This window comes from Chionomys nivalis, chromosome 24 (assembly GCF_950005125.1).
Source record: "Chionomys nivalis chromosome 24, mChiNiv1.1, whole genome shotgun sequence".
Taxonomy (NCBI): Eukaryota; Metazoa; Chordata; class Mammalia; order Rodentia; family Cricetidae; genus Chionomys; species Chionomys nivalis.
In genome coordinates, this window is record NC_080109.1 from 24850897 (window position 1) to 24869528 (window position 18632).

At 46.5% G+C, this 18632-nt stretch overlaps 1 protein-coding gene across 2 annotated transcripts in view; it reads left to right on the forward strand.

Moving 5' to 3' along the window:
* The window catches only part of Setd7 (SET domain containing 7, histone lysine methyltransferase), a 45212-nt gene extending 27842 nt beyond the window's left edge, over nt 1-17370 (forward strand). Inside the window, exons 6-9 of one of the 2 annotated variants that reach the window (XM_057756921.1) lie at nt 131-212; nt 3117-3234; nt 6844-7001; nt 11331-17370. In XM_057756921.1, coding sequence (XP_057612904.1) covers nt 131-212; nt 3117-3234; nt 6844-7001; nt 11331-11511 — 539 coding nt within the window. In that variant the 3' untranslated portion in view covers nt 11512-17370. Of the gene's footprint in view, nt 1-130; nt 213-3116; nt 3235-6843; nt 7002-7221; nt 8409-11330 lie in introns of those variants that run through there. The other variant, XM_057756922.1, reaches the window with a different exon arrangement.
* The last annotated feature ends 1262 nt before the right edge of the window (nt 17371-18632 follow it).

The following is an 18632-nucleotide window of genomic DNA, read 5'->3' on the forward strand; positions in this document are numbered from 1 at the left end:
GATCGCAGATGTACCAGAGTAAACAGATACGAGAGGTGCTTCCCAAAGCCTCAGCCTGGAACTCCCCCCACTTACGTTGCATGTCCTGCCCGGCTCTGCACCTGACCTGACGTGCTGGTTTGTCTTTCAGGTTCCGTGTATCACTTTGATAAATCGACTTCCTCCTGCATCTCCAGTGATGTCCTTCTTCCAGACCCCTATGAGTCCGAGAGGTAACTCTTTCCTTGTGGCTTTCCTCGCGCCGTTTAGGCCCTGGTGGTGGGCACCCTTAAGCTTCTGTGGCTCTCGGCTCAGGCTGGGCTCCTGCTCAAGCCACACCTCTCCATAATGAGTACTTTTCCTTGGCACACTTCCAAGTAAGTGTGTGTGTGTGTTCTGAGGAAGACCAATTATATTCTTATATCAAGGCTGTTCACAGAAGGTCTCTACACTTCCAAGTAAGTGTGTGTGCGTTCTGAGGAAGACCAATTATATTCTTATATCGAGGCTGTTCACAGAAGGTCTCTACACTATCAAGCAGGTTCATGTCTAATTCTAGAATGAACTCTCTCAGTAAAGTGTTGAGTCAGATGGTCACACCCTTTCTGGGGACGCTGGGAAATTGGGGGAGCATGCAGGTAGAAACCAGAGAACAGCGTTAGAAATCAGCTCTTTCCTTCCACCCTCTGAAAAGGTGCAGCCTTGGGTCAGGCTTGGAAGCAGGTGTTTTTTGCCCAGTGAGCCATCTTCCAGGCCCTCTCGGGGTTCTTGATGATACAGTCCTCTAGGGGAGCAATCCATGCTCTTTCAAGCCTAGCCTACACCTCTGGTAGGACCCTTGGAACATAAAGCAACTTCTTTATTCCTAAGGGAAGACAGGATTGAAGCAAAGGCAGTGATAGCAAGCATTAAAGCATTCCTCCATGTCAGGTCTGTCCATTTCATACCTAACCTATAAAGAAGGCTGCCCTCTACCGTGGATTCTCCATACCCAAAATTCTCTTCATTCTCCTTCAGCTGAGGAAGTAAAGACAGCTCCTGGGGCGTGGCTTATCCTCGGCTGGTCTGCTGAGTAAGGACAGCCCTTGAGGGTGTGATTTACCTCTTGTTTACTTTCTGCTCCAGTCAGAGAAACAAGCCTCTTCCTGGTATAAGTGACAGCTCTGATCCCACAGTGCCACAGGCAGGGAGAAAATGTTATGGTTTTTTTGACAAGAGATCCTGGCCCAAGGCCAGTGGTAGTAGACTGGCTTCTGTGTTCACCCCAAAACACCAGGACCAACTGTATCCATCTATCAGTCTAGTCTGTTGTGAGATCCTGCAGAACAATACTCTCAAACCGCTTAGCTGTTTACAGAGGTCAGTGTTTTGTAGTATGCTCATGGTTCTGTGGGTTGGCTTAGATTCAACCATCTTTTGCTTGGGCTTCACCAGGCTCAGCCAGACTAGGCTGGACTCCAGGATTCAAGTCGGGTTCAGGTCTGTTTCACATCTCTTCATTCCAAGACTCTGACTAAAGGAACAACAGCCCCCCAGGACATATTCTTCTCTGGGAGGCCATGGAAACTGAAAGAGACTGGCAAAACTCACCGTGTCTCTTAACACCTGACACCCGGCAGCAGGGGCCTCCTCCACGCTCTGCTAACAAAGTCAGCAGGAAGGGATGCATGCCCCACTGCACCAAACGAAGTGCCACGTCGTGAGGTCACCTGCAAAAGGGTGACATGTATCACTCTGTCACAGGAAAGGAGCAGAACTGGAAGCAATAATTCAGATTTCCAGGCCATAAAATAAGCCAAAATTACAGGCGCCCACCTCCTAATAGGGCCATCTATCACAGTGCACAGAGAAATGAAAGATTTGTTGGTGCGACATAAGCTCTTATTCCCTCCGTTCCACAGCCAGGAGTGCTTCTCTTATAAAGCAGTGATTAGGAGTGGCTTTCCGTGGAAGAACACCAAGTAACAATGTGGACGCTTGGAGGCTCCGTGTTGTCTATTGCACAGACTCAGTTCCGCCTCTGAACACTACAGCAGCCAGATACCGTCTTAAACTGGGGAAGGCAGCTGTATCTCAATAAAACTTTATCAACAAAAATGAACTGTCAGAATTGACCTGGAGTTAGCTGACCTCTAACCCCTTTGTTGGGAAATGCTTGTTGGCTATAGCTCATTGTCGCTTTTTGCTGAAACAATCCATCTTGGCATTTAACTAAATAATGGTCTTCCTCTGTCTTCTGGCTTTGAGAAATTTGAGCACAGTGTTAGTAAACTTTGGGAAATGTTCTCTCATCGTTAGCTATAAACATTAGTTTCTTTTTCACAAAGGTCTATCGAGTACTGTGCTGACTGGTTTGTGTGTCAACTTGACACAAGCTAGAGTCATCAGAAAGGAAGGAGCCACCATTGAGGTCATGCCCCATGAGATCCAGCTATAAGATCCCTGGAACTGACGTTACAAATGGTTGTGAAATGCCATGTGGGTGCTAGGAATCAAACCCAAATCCTGTGGAAGAGCCCCATCTTCCCAGGCCTGGAGAAGACATCGTTTGAGGCCTGGGGTGTAGCTCAGTCGGTATGCCTAGCGTTCACAAAGCCCTGGGTTTGATCTCAACACCACATAAACTTGGGCACTTAGGAGATGGAAACAGGAGGATTAGAAGCCCCTAGTTATCACTAAGTGGTTGTCACCAGGGCCGGTGCCTCACACCTTTAATCCCAACACTCGGGAGACAGAGGCAGGAGGCACATGCTGTGAGTTTGAGCTTAGCCTGGTCTATATAGAGAGTTCCAGAACAGCCAGGGCTACACAGAGAAACCCTGTTTTGGGAAGGAAAAAAGATGAAGAAGTTCCTGCTTGCCATTGGCCAGAGCAAGTCTGAAGGAGGTGGGTGGAATTCATTTTGAATACAACTCTTAAAGAGATGAAAGTTATTTCTTCCATTACTGCTGCTAACTTAGTGTGGTTTAATTTCTCACCCTGTCTCCTTCTTTGTTGAATAATTGGAAACTGTCATTTGGAATTCATATGGTACTCATATTCACATGGATAACCATAATGGGGTTTCAGTGATTGATATCAAGAGTGGCACATCACACTGAAAACCTCACGATTTTATTTGTTGTTTGTTTGTTTAGGGTTTATGTTGCGGACTCTCTCATCTCCAGTGCGGGAGAAGGGCTGTTTTCCAAGGTAGCAGTGGGACCCAATACTGTTATGTCTTTTTATAATGGCGTCCGAATTACACACCAAGAGGTAAGTGGGAAGATGTGAATGTCAACCTAATTGATGAAAGGGCTTCAATAAATCCACTATCATGGTCCACAACCATCTCATAGAAAGCGGAATGATGGGGCCAGAGAGATGGCTCGGAGGTTAAGAACGCTGAGGTCCTGAGTTCAATCCCCAGCACCACACAATGGCTCACAACCATCTATACTGACATCTGGTGCCCTCTTCTGGTGTGCAGACTGAACACTGTATACATAATAAATAAGTAAATAAATAAATTTAAAAAAAAAAAAAGGAAAGGAAGGAAGAAAAAGAAGGAAGGAAGGGAGGGAGGGATGGAAGGAGGGAAGGAAGGAAGGAAGGAAAGCCAGGTGATGCTACAGCTGTAGATTTCCTCTAGACCACACCCAACATCTTTTTTAGGAAAGTTCCCTACTTTTTGTTAATGAATCAGCGCAGACCGGGCTAATGCCTCTTTTGCCATACGGAAATATGGGCCTACATGTGACCATTGCACAGCCGTGTCCCCATTGCACAGCAGTGTGACCATTGCACAGCCGTGTCCCCATTGCACAGCAGTGTGACCATTGCACAGCAGTGTGACCACTGCGCAGCACTGTCCCCATTGCACAGCAGTGTGACCACTGCACAGCAGTGTGACCATTGCACAGCAGTGTGACCATTGCACAGCAGTGTGACCATTGCACAGCAGTGTCCCCATTGCACAGCAGTGTGACCATTGCACAGCAGTGTGACCATTGCACAGCAGTGTGATCATTGGTGTCTCAACACTTGAAAATGAGTTCTTTTCAATCCGCCCATCATCTCTTCTCAGAATCATGAGGGTGTGCCAGGTAAAGTGTGCACCCATAACCGCAGCATTTATGAGGCTAAGGCAGGAGAACTATGAATCCCAGGCAAGCCTGGGTTGTATAGATGAAGGGCCTATCAGAGAGAGAGAGAGAGAAGGATCTGAGGACATACTGCGGGTATTAAAGAGAGAGAGAGAGAGAGAGAGAAGGATCTGAGGACATACTGCGGGTATTAAAGTAAGAGAGGAAAAGGTTCCAGGAGAGGCAAGAGTACACAGAGAAACTCTGTCTCAAATAACAAGCCGGGCGGTGGTGGTGCACATCTTTAATCCCAGCACTCAGGAGGCAGAGGCAGGCAGATCTCTGTGAGTTCGAGACCAGCCTGGTCTACAAGATGTAGTTCCAGGACAGGCTCCAAAACCACAGAGAAACCCTGTCTCAAAAAAACAAAAAACAAAAACAAAAACCAAAAAAAACAAAAACAAAAACAAAAGAATGAAAGGAAAAAAGGAAGGAAGGAGAACAAAAGAAACAAACACGGAGAATCCCTGGGGAAGGACCCTGACATCCTCTGGCCTCCCCACACATATTTATGACACACACCCCACCTCTTGCCTTTAAGACCCAGTCTGGTATATTTTAGAACTCCATAACTGGCCCTGCTTAAGTTTGTTCGCCTGTGGCTGACTCTTCGGGGTCTGTTTAGTCTGCAGCCTCCAGCACAACCCTGAGCCCCGTCACGGTCGCTAATGCTCGGGGCTCAGGCTCGTGACTGTCATCTCACGTTCCGGTCTCCACTTCGTCACATATTCCTGGGGTTACTAAGGGAGCATTCCACAAAATGTTCCAGTTAGTCACACATTCAGCGCAACTGGGCAGGCAAAAGACAACAGAATAGAGTCAGGTGGAGCAGATGGTATCCGCACAGGTGGCCGTGCTTCCCCAGCCCTCCAGAAGGCCCAGACAGTCATCGGAGAAGGGTGACTTTGGGGTAAGGGTGTATTACAGGTGGAACACCCCTTATCTGAAGTGCTTGGGACCAGAACGTTAGAAATCCGGGGTTTTAAAATATTTGCATCTTTAAATTATCTTAGGGATGGGACTCCGGTCAAAATATGAGATTTAGTGTTTCCTGTGTACAGAGTTAGGAGGCAGTTATGTATTTTTTTATATTTTTTAAAATATATTTATTTATTACATATACAGTGTTCTGATTGCATGTATACTTGCAGGCCAGAAGAGGGCACCAGATCTCATTACAGATGGTTGTGAGCCACCATGTGGTTGCTGGGAATTGAACTCAGGACCTCTGGAACAGCAGCCAGTGCTCTTAACCTCTGAGCCATCTCTCCAGTCCCTATATTTTTTTATTGTGTCTGCATTTTGCCTGTGACCTGTCATGAGGTCAGGTGTGTGGCTTCTTCCAATTGTCCATCAGCCTCAAAAAGTTTTGAATTTGGAAGCATTCTGGACTTTTAAATATTAAACCCGTTCTTCGTCCCTCCAATATCTTGTAGATGAGGAAATGGAAACCTAGAGAGATGAAACTGTTTGCTCAAGGTCACAAATGCAGTGAGGTGCAGAGTTCAAGCAAGGCTAGCATCTCCGCCGTGAAGACTCATGCCCCCTCGCACCCAGTGCCACCTAACAGCAACTTAAAGCCACCAACGCTCCACACAGCCGATCAGTGCTATGTGGTCACATGATAGGTGGGGAATGATGAAATCCAAGGGGACTTTGATCGATACTGCTGCCTGTGGCAGATACCTGGTTTGTTGACTGGATGTCACATATAAATGTAATGAATAGGAGGAAGGGTTGGTTTATCTAGGAGAGGTGTCCGTCCTGTGATCCACGGGCTACATGGGGCCAAGGATAACTTGTAAAAATAAATGAAGACAAGGCTGTTGAATTTACTTAAAGTTGTAAGTTTGCTTAAAACTTAAGAGACTGATACTCGATTGTTTGGTTCATAAACACCAACTGTGGATGGCGTTTGTTTCGCAGTGACATTTGTGTTGGACATGCCTGGTAGATTTACAAGTTCTACGAAAACATGATCCTTTTTATAAGGGCCATTAGGCTATTCTGCTCGCCTCCCAATGTCCAACCTGAAGGTGGCAAGTGGTTGTGCTATAGACGATGATGAGCCCTGGACAGGTAGGAGAGCACACTGGCTTCAAAATTGTCTCCTGCTTACCCTGATTCCTCCACTAGAGCAGAGGTGTGGGCCTTTTATAGATACTTTTAAAATGCATTAATGACTGGGTAGTGGTAGCACATGCCTTTAGTCCCAGCACTTGGGAGGCTGAGACAGGTGAATCTCTAAGTTTAAGGCTAGCCTGGTCTACAGAATGATTTCCAGGACGGCCAGGCCTACAGGAATAAAGGAAAACAAAACATTTATTTGGAGGGTCACGTGCTATCGTTCAAGTGAACAACTTCCAGGAGAAGGTTCTCTCCTCTGGCCATGTGGGTTCTGTGAACGGAACACTTGGGCAGTCAGTCTCGGAAGTCAGTGTCTGGACCCACTGAACCATCTCAACAGCCTCTTCTTCGTTTATTTTAAGTTCAAGTTTATCTGCTATTTTTGCATGTCTTTGGAAAGAGTCAAAAGCCTTTTCTTCTATATGAAAACACAATAAACAGTAAGCTGAGCTGTCTGGTCGCTCCATCCTTGTATGGGAAGATGTCCTGGCCAGCTCTCGTGTCTGCAGTACTCAAACCATGAAGCGTTAGCATAAATGAGTTAGTGCCTCTGCGATGCTCTGAGCTCTTGTGCGAAAGGCCCTCTCCAGCGCCGCTTCCCTGTGTCTTGCAGGTGGACAGCAGGGACTGGGCCCTAAATGGGAACACTCTCTCCCTTGACGAGGACACAGTCATTGACGTGCCCGAGCCCTACAACCACGTATCCAAGTACTGTGCCTCCCTGGGACACAAGGCGAATCACTCCTTCACGCCAAACTGCATCTATGACATGTAAGTGGGATGCCTGGGGACCCAGCATCACGGAGAGCATGGGAGAGGAGGGCCTTTGCCATGAGCCTCAGCCTTGTGGTTTAAGGCTCAGGGTCTAAACGGGCCTGCTTTCTGGCCGTGAGATGAAAAAGTGATTTCAAAAGAAGGACTCTCATAGAGATATGGTGGCTGCTTTATTGTGTCCTTATTTGCCCTTAGATTTTTTTTTCCTCATTTAAAGATCGAATTACAGGACCAGGGACGGCAGGAGCAGTTAAGTCATCCAAGGGCTTCATGAAGACTTGAGTTCAGTCCCCACTCAACACCTTTATAAAAAGCTGCGGATGGGGGAAGGCACTCATAATCCGAGCACTGAGGAGGCAGAAGCAGGGTGATTCCCTGGGCTCACTGACCAGCCATCCTAATCAGGACGTTCCAGGCCAGTAACCCAGTAACGCAGTACTTAAAACAAGGTGGATGGTGCTTGTGGAACACACACAAAATTGTATTTTGGCTTACACACACACATACACACACAATTGTATTTTGGTTCGCACACACACACAATTGTATTTTGGCTCGCACACACACACAATTGTATTTTGGCTTACACACACACGCACACACACACAGTGTGTGCACACAGGTACAGACATAACCCACATACGCATGTGCACACAGACAATGGGAACGGCAATGCAGCTCAGCCATAGAGTGTGCCCTTCCCTGCTTGGCGCTGTAGCTGCTGCCCTCTGCCCTCTACTGTGCAAGACCACGCTCCAGACATTTTATCTTGCCAGGATCTGGAGCTTGCTGCTCCTGAGACTCGTCCTTGAGACGCCATGGAAATCATCCCGGCAGTGACTAGCCAGGTGACGTGGAGTACTGGTGCCCCAGCTGCTTCTAAATGGCTGGCTAAAATGGCAAAGGACGTGTGTCATGTGGAACGAAACGGATGCTGTTATTAGCTGTGGGGCCTCCACGGCTAGTGTGAATTTAGCTAAAGCTCATTCCCAGCTGTGCCAGCCTAACAATGGCTGCTTAAAACCACAGCAACTAACCGTCCTAAACACCACTCAGACCCCCTCATTTGAATCAAGCCTGTCTGTGACTTCTCTACAGCAACAGCTTTTTTCCCAAGCGCAATAGAGAACTGGAAACAAGAGAAGTTTCTGTTTGTGCAAAATCAGTCTCTGCTCAGCAGGTTTTATTTTTAGTTTATTTTGTTGTCTTTGTTGGTGGTGGTGGTAGTAGGTTTTTTGTTTGTTTGCTTTCTTGCTTGCTTGCTTGCTTGCTTGGGGTGGGGAGAGTCAAAACAGGGTTTCTCTGTGTAGCCTGGCTGTCCTGGAACTCACTTGTAAACCAGGCTGGCCTCGAACTCATAGATTCTGCCTCCTGGGTGCTGGAATTAAAGGCACGTGCCTCCACTGCCCGGCTGTTTTCTTTATTGTGTTTTTGCTATTTGTTTCGCAAGCCCAATATGGCCAAAACTCAGTTATATGGGGTGATGTAAACTTCAGATTCCAATTCCTGGCGTTTGTGTGTTTCCTCGAGTCACTGGCATTAGTGCATACATTAATACAAGTGGAACAGCACTTCTCTGTGCCCCTTTCACTGGCGTCTGGCACACAGTGCCCAGTGGGCAATCACGCAAGTACTCCGCTACATGTAAATACGGGAATGTGTCAACTAAGGTCCAGAACTATTGGGCCCAGAGGTTTGGTTTCAGTGCTACTTCTATAGACATAGCCTCTGAACATTCATTCTGGGTCCCTCTCTCTCTTTCTCCCCTCATTCCTTCCTTCTTTTCTTCCTTCTTCGTGTTAGAGATTGAACCTAGGAGCTCACACATACCAAGCTCACGCTCTGCCCGTATATCCTAGCCTTACTCTGGATGCTTTGCATGTTTTACCTCATTCGTTCCTCCCAGGAACTCCCAGTCAGTTAGGTCTCAGATCTGGAGGCAGAGTGACCCAGTGCAATGTGTACCTAGTGTCCTGGCCAAGCCTTAACACCCGAGACCAAGTCTTCCTTTATATTCCATCTATTCCGATTCATTATATTCTGTGTGTGGTGATGCCCACCTATGACCCCAGCTCCTCGAAGTCTGAGACGGCGGAAGACTGAGTTTCTGAATCGCAGCACTGGAAGACAGCGGCAGGTGAACCTCAAATTCGAGGCCAGCCTGGTCTACAAAGTTAGTTCAAGGACAGCCAGGACTACACAAAGAAACACTGTCTAGGAAAAATTAATTAATTAATTAATTAAATTAAAAATAACAACAAAAAACACATCAAAATAAAAAGATGGCAATGACAATAAACAGGAGGATAAAGCCACAAGAACATTGGAAAAGAAGCCTTGGGCCCAAAAAATCAATATCAGATTCCGCTCCCCCACCCCCAGTGGACCTTCTAGGAATTAATCAAAACTCCATGTCAGGACATTATTTAATTTTCATACAAAAATCATATGATAAAAATTATAATTAAGTGTGTCAACTTAAAGACAAAATTGTCTGGCATGGTAGCTCAGGTCTTAATCGTAGCACTCAGGAGGCAGAGGCAGGTGGAGCTTTCTGAGTTCAAAGCCAGCCTGGTCTACCTAGGCAAGCAGTGCTACACAGTAATACACTTTTGTCTTAGTTACCATGACAATGGCAAGTCTTACAGTGGAAAACCTTTAACTGGGGCTGGTTTATTGTCCAGCGGGTGAGTCCATTGTCATCTGGGCAGGAAGCATGGCAGCATGCAAGCAGACACGGTGCCGGAAAGGTAGCTGGGAGTTCTACATCCGGATCCACAGGCAGCAGAAAGAGTGACACCGGGCCTGTTTGGGCTTCTGAAACTCCGAAGCCTGCCCCCAGCGATGCACTTTCTCCTACAAGGCCACACCTCCCAATAATGCCACTCCCTGTGAGCCTATGGGGGCCATTTTCATTCAAATTACCATACCTGTTTATAGATAGACAGCAGACAGATAGATATAAACATATATATATATATATATATATATACATACATACATACATACATACATACATACATACATGTATACCGAATTGTGATCTTAAGCCAGGGCTTTGTATGTGCCAAGCAAGTACTCTACCACTAGCTATGTCCTCAGCCAAAAGCCACAATAATAAAAAAATTCCTGAATCTGTGGTCTAGACATCTTTGTGAAGGAGCTCAATCTGAATGCTTTGTGCACACATGCTCACAGAAACACGTATATACCACATAATCCATGCATGCGCACACTCCTATACACATATTCACGCATGAACATGTTCACATGCATAGTAACTAATAGTAAAGTCTCATTTTGTACCAGGCGCTATGTAAGGGGCTTGCTACATGTGACCCCATTTTCTCACCACAGAGACCATCAAGGGTAAGTCTCACTGGTATTGTTGTGATTTTACAGATCAGGAAAGTGACATTCAGGAAAACAGGAACATAATGGAACACAGTGATACACACAGAACCAGAACTTAGAGCCAGTCTCCTGACCCCAAGTTAGAGGCCCCTTTCATGAAGATAGAGGGAGGCCTCTTTGGTGCCCAATAGGAGTTGTTGCTTTTTATACCTCATGAAAGTTATCCCGAACCATATACACAAGGCTGGGAATGTAAGCCCAGGGAGAGCACTTGGCCCTTGGTTTTATCCCAGTGTTCTAGAAATGCTGGCTTCTTCCCATTTGATGTGTCCTCTGTCTTATGTTCCCCAAGGGACTCTAAATGTCTCCACAGGTAAAGGTATGTGTCACCAAGCCTGGAGACCTGAGTTGCATCCCCGGGGTCCATATGGTGGAAGGAAAGGACCAACTTCTACAAGTTGTCCTCTGACCACCACGACATGTGCTGTGATGGCATGTCGTACACACGCACACGCACATACACGCACACATACACACGTGCACACGCACACAGATACAATAAAAATAAAAACACAAGGCTAGTGCACTGTCAGAGGTATTCGGATTTGGGGTTTTCTTTTTAAGACAGGATGTGGTATATCTCAGGTTGGACTTAAACTCGTTATAAAGCCAAGGATAGGCATGCGCCACCACGCATGAGGAGAGAGCCCAGGACCCCATGCATACTAGATCAACACTCTGCCAGCTGAGCTCTCTCCCCAGCCTGCCTCGAGTGTTCTAACCCAGCAGATCTGGAGCCGAGATACCCCTGGTCTCACGAGTTCCTATTGGAGCTGCAGCTGCTGGAGCTGTGCCCACACTCTGAGAACCCAGGAGTGATGCCCAGCCCGTGTACCTGGACAAGATGCTCCCCTTTGCCACTGAGGTCCTGCACTTTGGCTCAGGAATGACCTTTCCCATCTTGATGTTTAGGTTTGTCCACCCCCGCTTTGGGCCTATCAAGTGCATCCGCACGCTGCGAGCTGTGGAGGCTGAGGAAGAGCTGACCGTTGCCTATGGCTATGACCACAGCCCTCCAGGGAAGAGTGGGCCCGAAGCCCCCGAGTGGTACCAGGTGGAGCTGAAGGCCTTCCAGGCCACCCAGCAAAAGTGAAAGGCCTGGCCCTGGGGTCCAGAGACCTGGAGTAGAAACTTGGATCTATGCACCACATTTATCTGTCAACGGGACAACCAGGGACTGTTCATGCTGTGACATCACATCCTCTCGCCCTGCGTTAGCAACGACTCTCTCGCATACTAACTAGGTTTGACTATTACTCATACCAGATTTAAAATTAGCTAGCCTTGCAGCAACGCCCTACTGAGAGGTACTGTCGAACTGTAGACAGCATGATGTTCTTTGATGGTTGAAGTCTAAATCTGGACCACGTTCAGAGATACCAAATGATTCAGCTGAAAAAGGGAAATGGGATTCTTTGGTCATTTTTCGTCGATGGGTTTTTTTTTTTTTCCATGATGTTTTTTTCTATGGCCATTGCAAACGGTGTTGGGTCACCCTTGCATGATGCCATCTGCGGGGCAGGAAGCGATTACATCTTTATATAAACGTAGGGTCATTTGCCTTTTAACCTTTGATCTGTATCTTGCAGTAGAATGGCTTTGTTTTTGTTGTTACTCTCCTAGTGAACTGAAGCCCAGTCTTTTGAGCCTTTTCGTTAGCCTGACTCCCTATCTTAGCTATCCTTTCCGGGAGAAAGCTTCCCAGTGGACTCTGCCTTCACAGCAGTGTGCAGGTCTCTCTGGTTCTTTCTCTAGCATCTCATTCTTATGTCCTGATATAAAGTCCTGGCCCATAGGGCCAGACTGTTATGATAGACTTATTACTCTCGCATGTAAACAAAGATACCTTTGCTTTCGGATGTGAGAAGAAACGAATTTGCTTTGTTTGCATTAAGTTACGAAAGGAGTTGTAAGATACGCTTTCAGGAAGAAGAGAGGAAAATTGGTGTTTCTAAGCAGTCATCGTGATAGTTTCGCAGGATATTCAGTAGCGCTGGCAATTTTTTTCTCCTCGGGTACACATTCATTGTACATAACCTAGCGCAGTCTGACTTGTGGCACGGCTCACTGAATTCAAACTACAAGAGCCAACGTGCATTCCGACACGGACTACAGAACGCTTCCCTGACCACCAGTGCCAGGAAGACAGACGCGCTGATGGCTAGGTGCAAATCAGACCCGTAGCTAAAGCTTTCTCCCCACCGTGATCTCAGAGCACTTAACTGCTTCCAGGCTCTGCAAGCCAAGAGTTCACGCCTGTGCGGTCTCTACCAATAGTATATTGCCACCTCACAAGCCATATGTAATCACAACTGCAGAAACACAGAGAAAAACCCATTGTTTTAGCTTAGCTCATTAGATCTGTAACTGGATGGCTCTGAATGAATGCTGAGTTTGGGGGACACCTCCCCCAAGGTGTCGCTCCATCACAAGAAAGCCTGGGAAGAACCGGTACTGAGGCCTGCAGCTGTCGACAGTGCTACCTGTGCCTGAGTTGGGTTAGGGTTTGAGGGAGCTCAGAATGGATAGAGATGTTTGCTGGGAATGGGCAGGGATGGAGGGAGGAGACAGGTCAAGGGATGTTTGCTCTTTTCTTTTTCTTTTTCTTTTTTCTTTTTTGTCAGTTGCACGTTGCTCTTAACAACAGCTTTCACAAGTGTTCTCATCTGGGGCTGCGCTGTTTGCCCATCAAACAGCCCCAGAAAGGAGGACTCAGCCCTCAGCTGTGATAGCCGCACCCTGGGCTCTTTTACAAGCTTCCCGACACACCCAGCTTCCGGCTCTGCACCTAGGTGGTGGGGTTTTCCAGGACAGATGGCCGCAGCCTTGTTTGAAAAGCTTAAGAAGATAGTTCCCTCAGGAGAAACATCCTTGGGACTTCTGAGGAGGTCTCCTGCAAGACAACCGAATCGTTTTTTCAGACTACAAGTCACCAGGATAGGATCGCTTCTATTCTGTAGACAGAGACCCTCAGTAAACTGTGACGGAAGGATGGGGTCTCTGGATTTGGATTCTGAGAGGTGCTTTCGTGTCAATGTGCCCAAAGGCAGTTGGCTGCCTCAGAGAGAAAGATGGCTTTCTTCAGCCGCATCAGTCGGGTGATGGGACTCGGTGGAGAGACGGGGCAGAGGAGGAGAGGGCAGATCCCACCTCGGATGGTGTGCCCACAGGTTTTCGGTGGAACCCAGCCTCAGCTGCAGTGGAGGCTCAACTCCTATCCTAAAGGGCTACTCTAAGAGATCTCATTCAAGTGAAACTCGAGAACAATTTTGCGGCCTTGAGGACCAGCAAAATAGTTTAGCAAGTAAAGGTGCTTGTTGCCAAGCCTATGACCTGGGTTTCATCCCTAGGACCTCCATAGCAGGAGAGAGCCAGCTCTTTAAAGCTGTCCTCGACCGCACACGGTGTGGCGTGCGCGCACCCACACACCAAAAATAAATCATCCTTTTTTTTTTAATATATAAATGGATTGAAGAACTGTGGCCGGTGAGCTAGCTAATCTACGTTTCACATTCCATAATGGAGGAAGACAGTCAGGGCTTCAAGCCCAGCGCTGTGTACGTGACCCTTAGATCCCAGAAGCAGTTCGCGCAGCTGAGCCGCTCCGTCTTCCTTCTCCCCGTCTGCTTCCCGTATCTTTCAGTTTTCTTTCTGCTATGTGAGAAGCCTTGGTGCCTGTGCAGAACGGCAGCCCAGCTGATTGCTCGGCCTCTTTCTGTCTAGCGTTCCTCTCCGGTCTGGCTTCACTGTCTGTGTGTCTTTCTCCGAGTGGGACCCATTCTGGTCACTTGTTCGCGCCCTCCCCGAGATAACGCAGTTCCGTTGCAGGTCGCAACGGCCGGGTGTAGAGGCAGAGAAGTATTTGTAGAGCGTAGGGGATGTAGAGAGAATTGACCGCCAGTGCAGTTTGAGGTTTGTTTCTCTTTTGAACCAAAGTGGAAAAGCTTCAGAAAGCATCTTCTACTTCGCGTCTACTGTAGAAGGAAACAGGAAGCAAGCAAATCTGGTCTTCCATCAGGATCAAAATCACAGACAGACAGGATTGAGAGGCTATGTAGTAGGGGGGAAAGGATTACCCTTCTGCTGTCTTCCAAACAGCCGAGGCCTGTACAACTCGCCTGACGCCATGGTTGCCAGGGCATTCATTCAGAGCTGTCTCGGTCCAACCCCGCATGACCTGATCCATCGTTAGCACCTTTTCTATGATAAACTATTATTACCTGTGTTAGATTTAGGAATAGGAACTAATCTACAGAGCATGCCCCCTAGTGGGGGCATTCGTTTGAACTAATAAGCAAATGTAAGGATTGAATTTAGGACATGAGGCTAAAAATGCAAAGTGCAGGGAAGACTTGAGTTTTTAGTACCTATTCTTACTTTAACCTGCTTAATCCCGGATCTCCCCTATCAACTAAAAAGGAAATTTTTTGTCAAGACCTCTTTGAACCTGACTGGGACTAGAGTTCAGATTCGTTACCCTTTGGGGTTCAGCACACTTGAAAAACTATTTTCTTATCACCAAACCCCCCTCAAACACACACACGCATGCACGCTCCTACGCGCACACACACACACGCACACACAAGTGTTATGAGGTGTGTTTACAAGTGTGTGCGTGTGTGTGTGTGTGTGTGTGTGTGTGCCAACTGACGAGGCCATGTCCATTTACAGCATTTAACTGTGACAATTAGAATTTCATTGAGCCGGGGATGTAGCTCAGTGGTCCAACGATTGCCTAGCAACCAGAGGCCCTGGATTACATCCCTAGGAGGTGGGGGGGGAACACGACCAATTATGAACACTGAATTAAAAGTTTGTCTTGTGAGACAGTATGTGGCACTATTATTAATCTTCACTTAATAGATTTTTTTTTAAAAAAATCTAAATTTCTCACTGCAAAATACACTTAAAATCTTCTGAGAAGGTCAAAAAGCTCTGGGTTTTGTTTGTTCTCCAACAGCCACCTCAAGTTCTGTCTTTGGAGTAGCCATTTAGATTCCAGACATCTTTTGTTCTAGACAAACAAGCAAAACTATGTTGCAAGATGGATAGTTGTAATGTTTATTTGCTGCAGATCAAAGGTTCACAAAATATATTCAATGTAAGGGTACTTGAGGTACCGTGATAGATTCCTCCAATATACACCTTGGATTTTTTTTTTTCCCTTCAGAAATTTTAAGCCTTGGTGTTAGGGGTCTTTTTGCTTTGCTTAGTTTTGGTTTTGTTTTTGGAGGGTTTTTTGTTTTGTTTTGGGGGAGGTGTTGGGATTTTTTTGTTTTATTTTTTGGGTGTTTTGGGGGGTTTGTTTTCAAAAAATACTAAATTTTAAAAGTTTTATTTGCCAAACGTGTGCATACATATTCAAAGCAATGAAACTATTTCAAGCCATACAGCTGCAGGGGTGGGAACCCTTTTCACAAATTTCAATGTGTTTGTATGTAAATAGATGTTTGTATGAAATATTTTCATGGTAGAATGAATATATTTAAATGAAGTTGAATTATTCCAGTGCTATTTAAAACATGACAAAATTTTTGGTGAGAATTATGAGTCTATTGAGATATAATGCAGATCAATTTTCATTTTTAGAAATCAAAAGCCTACAAAGCCCTCTGACTGGCGCCCACCTCCTGGCGGGGTGGTGTCTGATGTGAGGTAGGCTTCCCCAGTGCCTCAGCCGCTTTCTGGTGGTAAGTTCGGTGCTAATGGAGGTGTGTTTACCTTTTAGTGATTCCCTGCAGGCCTCTCAGGGGCCTGCGAGAGAATCGAGGCATTAGAGACACCGGTGCAGTTATCGGAGCACAATTTCTTTGCAGGGCAGCAGAATCAGAAACCAGACTTGGCCGCGGGTTTCCCGGCCACCTTCTCTCGCCACCCCTAACTGCCTAGTCACAATGTCAGGGAGGCTACCCTCAGTGGAGTTGGGGTCCAGACCCCGGGGTGGGACTTCACAGATTTACCAATGCTTTTTGCCTTCTGACCTCCCTCTGTCCTGAGAGGGAGGGCAGCCGCTGGCGGGGGGGCCATTCTCAGCACAGTCCATATCCTGTCTCAGCTCTGGAAGACTATGCATCCAAGCACCCAACTTCACCAGAGAGGGAGACTTCCGCGGATAATGGAAACCCTTGACTCCTGTCTGTGACTTCGCACGCACGCAGTTGTTAAATGTCCTATGAAGACCATTCGTGTACCTAAGACATACCTCCCAATTCTGATGCTTGAGTTACAGGAAAGGAAAACAAAACAAATTTTTTTAAAAAAATCCTTTACAATCATTATGCCACTTGAGTGAGTTCCCCGATCCATCTTTGGTCCTGGATATAATGAAACAATAATCCGACAAATTTTCACTGTGTACACTAGCAATATGAACACTGAGCCAGTTCACCCTCCGCTGTCTCCTTGGCTTACTATCCTTACCTTCACACTACAGGGACTACGTATGTCATGCCTGTGGTTGATAAGAAAGCTATGAAGTTATGTCCATGATTTCTAGCTCCCTTCTTCAAATGTTTTTCCTCCTGGGTTTTCTATGTTCTCTCTACCCTAAAATGCATTTATTGGGTTATGAGGTGTGTTTACAGAACGTAAGCCAGGGGCTATGCTTTCGGCCTTGATTGTAACCAAAAGTCAGCCACATCACAGTTTAAAAAGAAAAAAAAAACATTTTTGGTCTTTTGTGGAATCTGAATTAAATCTATGAGCCTTATTCAATATCTATAATTCTATGATTTTTTTAAATTATGGGAAATTAATGGAAGATGTTTACATGAGTAATGTTTGCCCTTACTGTGTTATGAATGAATTTTTTTGTAGTGTGTCTGAGCGCATGTGCAAGAAAGTAGGAAAAATGTTTCTGAAACAAAACTTGACAAATATTTGTAATGAAAAGTAAACTTAAAGATTGCTATAATTGCGCTATAGAAACAATGCAAGTATTAAACAAAATATAAAATCCTCTGTTGTCTTTATTTATTTATTTATTTGACTATCTAGGGAAGAAAAGCAGCAACAATGTCCACACGGTGTGCCTACCTGTGTATTTAAATTACTAAAGGAACTTCACACTGTAAGTTGTTTAGCAATCCCAGCACAGGGATGGAGACATGACTCAGTGGTACTCGCTCCATTAAGATCACACACTGGAGCCGGGCCGTGGTGGCGCATGCCTTTAATCCCAGCACTCGGGAGGCAGAGGCAGGCAGATCTCTGTGAGTTCAAGGCCAGCCAGAGAAACCCTATCTTGAAAAACCAAAAACAAACAAGCAAAACAAAAACACCACACACAGCTCTGCTGGAGGACTAGAGCCGCCAGTACCCATGTCAGGTGACTCATGCCTGCCTCTAACTCCAGCTTCAGGGATCATCGTGACAGCCTCGTCCGACCTCTGCCGGCTCACGCACACATGCGCACATAACCTCACACGGATACGCACTTATACACATGATTCAAAGTAAACGAATCTTTAAAATAAAGTCTTATTCTGAGGGCTGGTTTAGAAGGTTCAGCGGGTTAAGATGCCTGCCACCAGTGTAATGGGCTGAATTCAATCCCTAGGACCCAGATGGTGGGAAGAAAAGATCTAACTCCTGCAAATTGTTCTCTGACCCACGGCACATACGCCCCCTGCTAGCAATAATAAAATTGTAGTTAAAAAAAAAAAAAGGCAGCGATCACTGCCCCTTTCTTCCTCTCTATAATAGCCTTGACTCTCCAGCTAACTAGGACAGGTGCCCAGAGATCAGTGTCTCCCTGTATGTGGAGGGCGCACTCTTAAGTAATTGATGGCGGAACCTAAAGCCATGTTCTCTATTTGTCCATCCGACATCTCTGCAGCCTTACATAGAGCGGGCCCAGAGTCCATAGCAAGGGGGAAACATCGCTAACAAGCCAGAAAATAACCAAACATGCTCAGGTGGGTAGACATGGGCAAAGGAGGAGTGTGGGGAAGGGGTGAGCCTCATAAGGGGGGGTCGGGGAAACCCTACCTCCATAAGGGTGACACAAAGCACGAGTCTCCATCCCGGGCTGGGGAGAGACAGCCAGACCCCAAGCCTGAAATGAGTGTGTCTGGATTTTGCAGGAACCTCAGGAGTCAGGGCTGGCGGCAGAGTTGGATGAGCAGGGGTAGGACTTAGGGTTTCTGTTGCTGTGAAGAGACAGCATGACCACAGCAACTCTTATAAAAGAGACATTTGGGGAGCTGGAGAGAT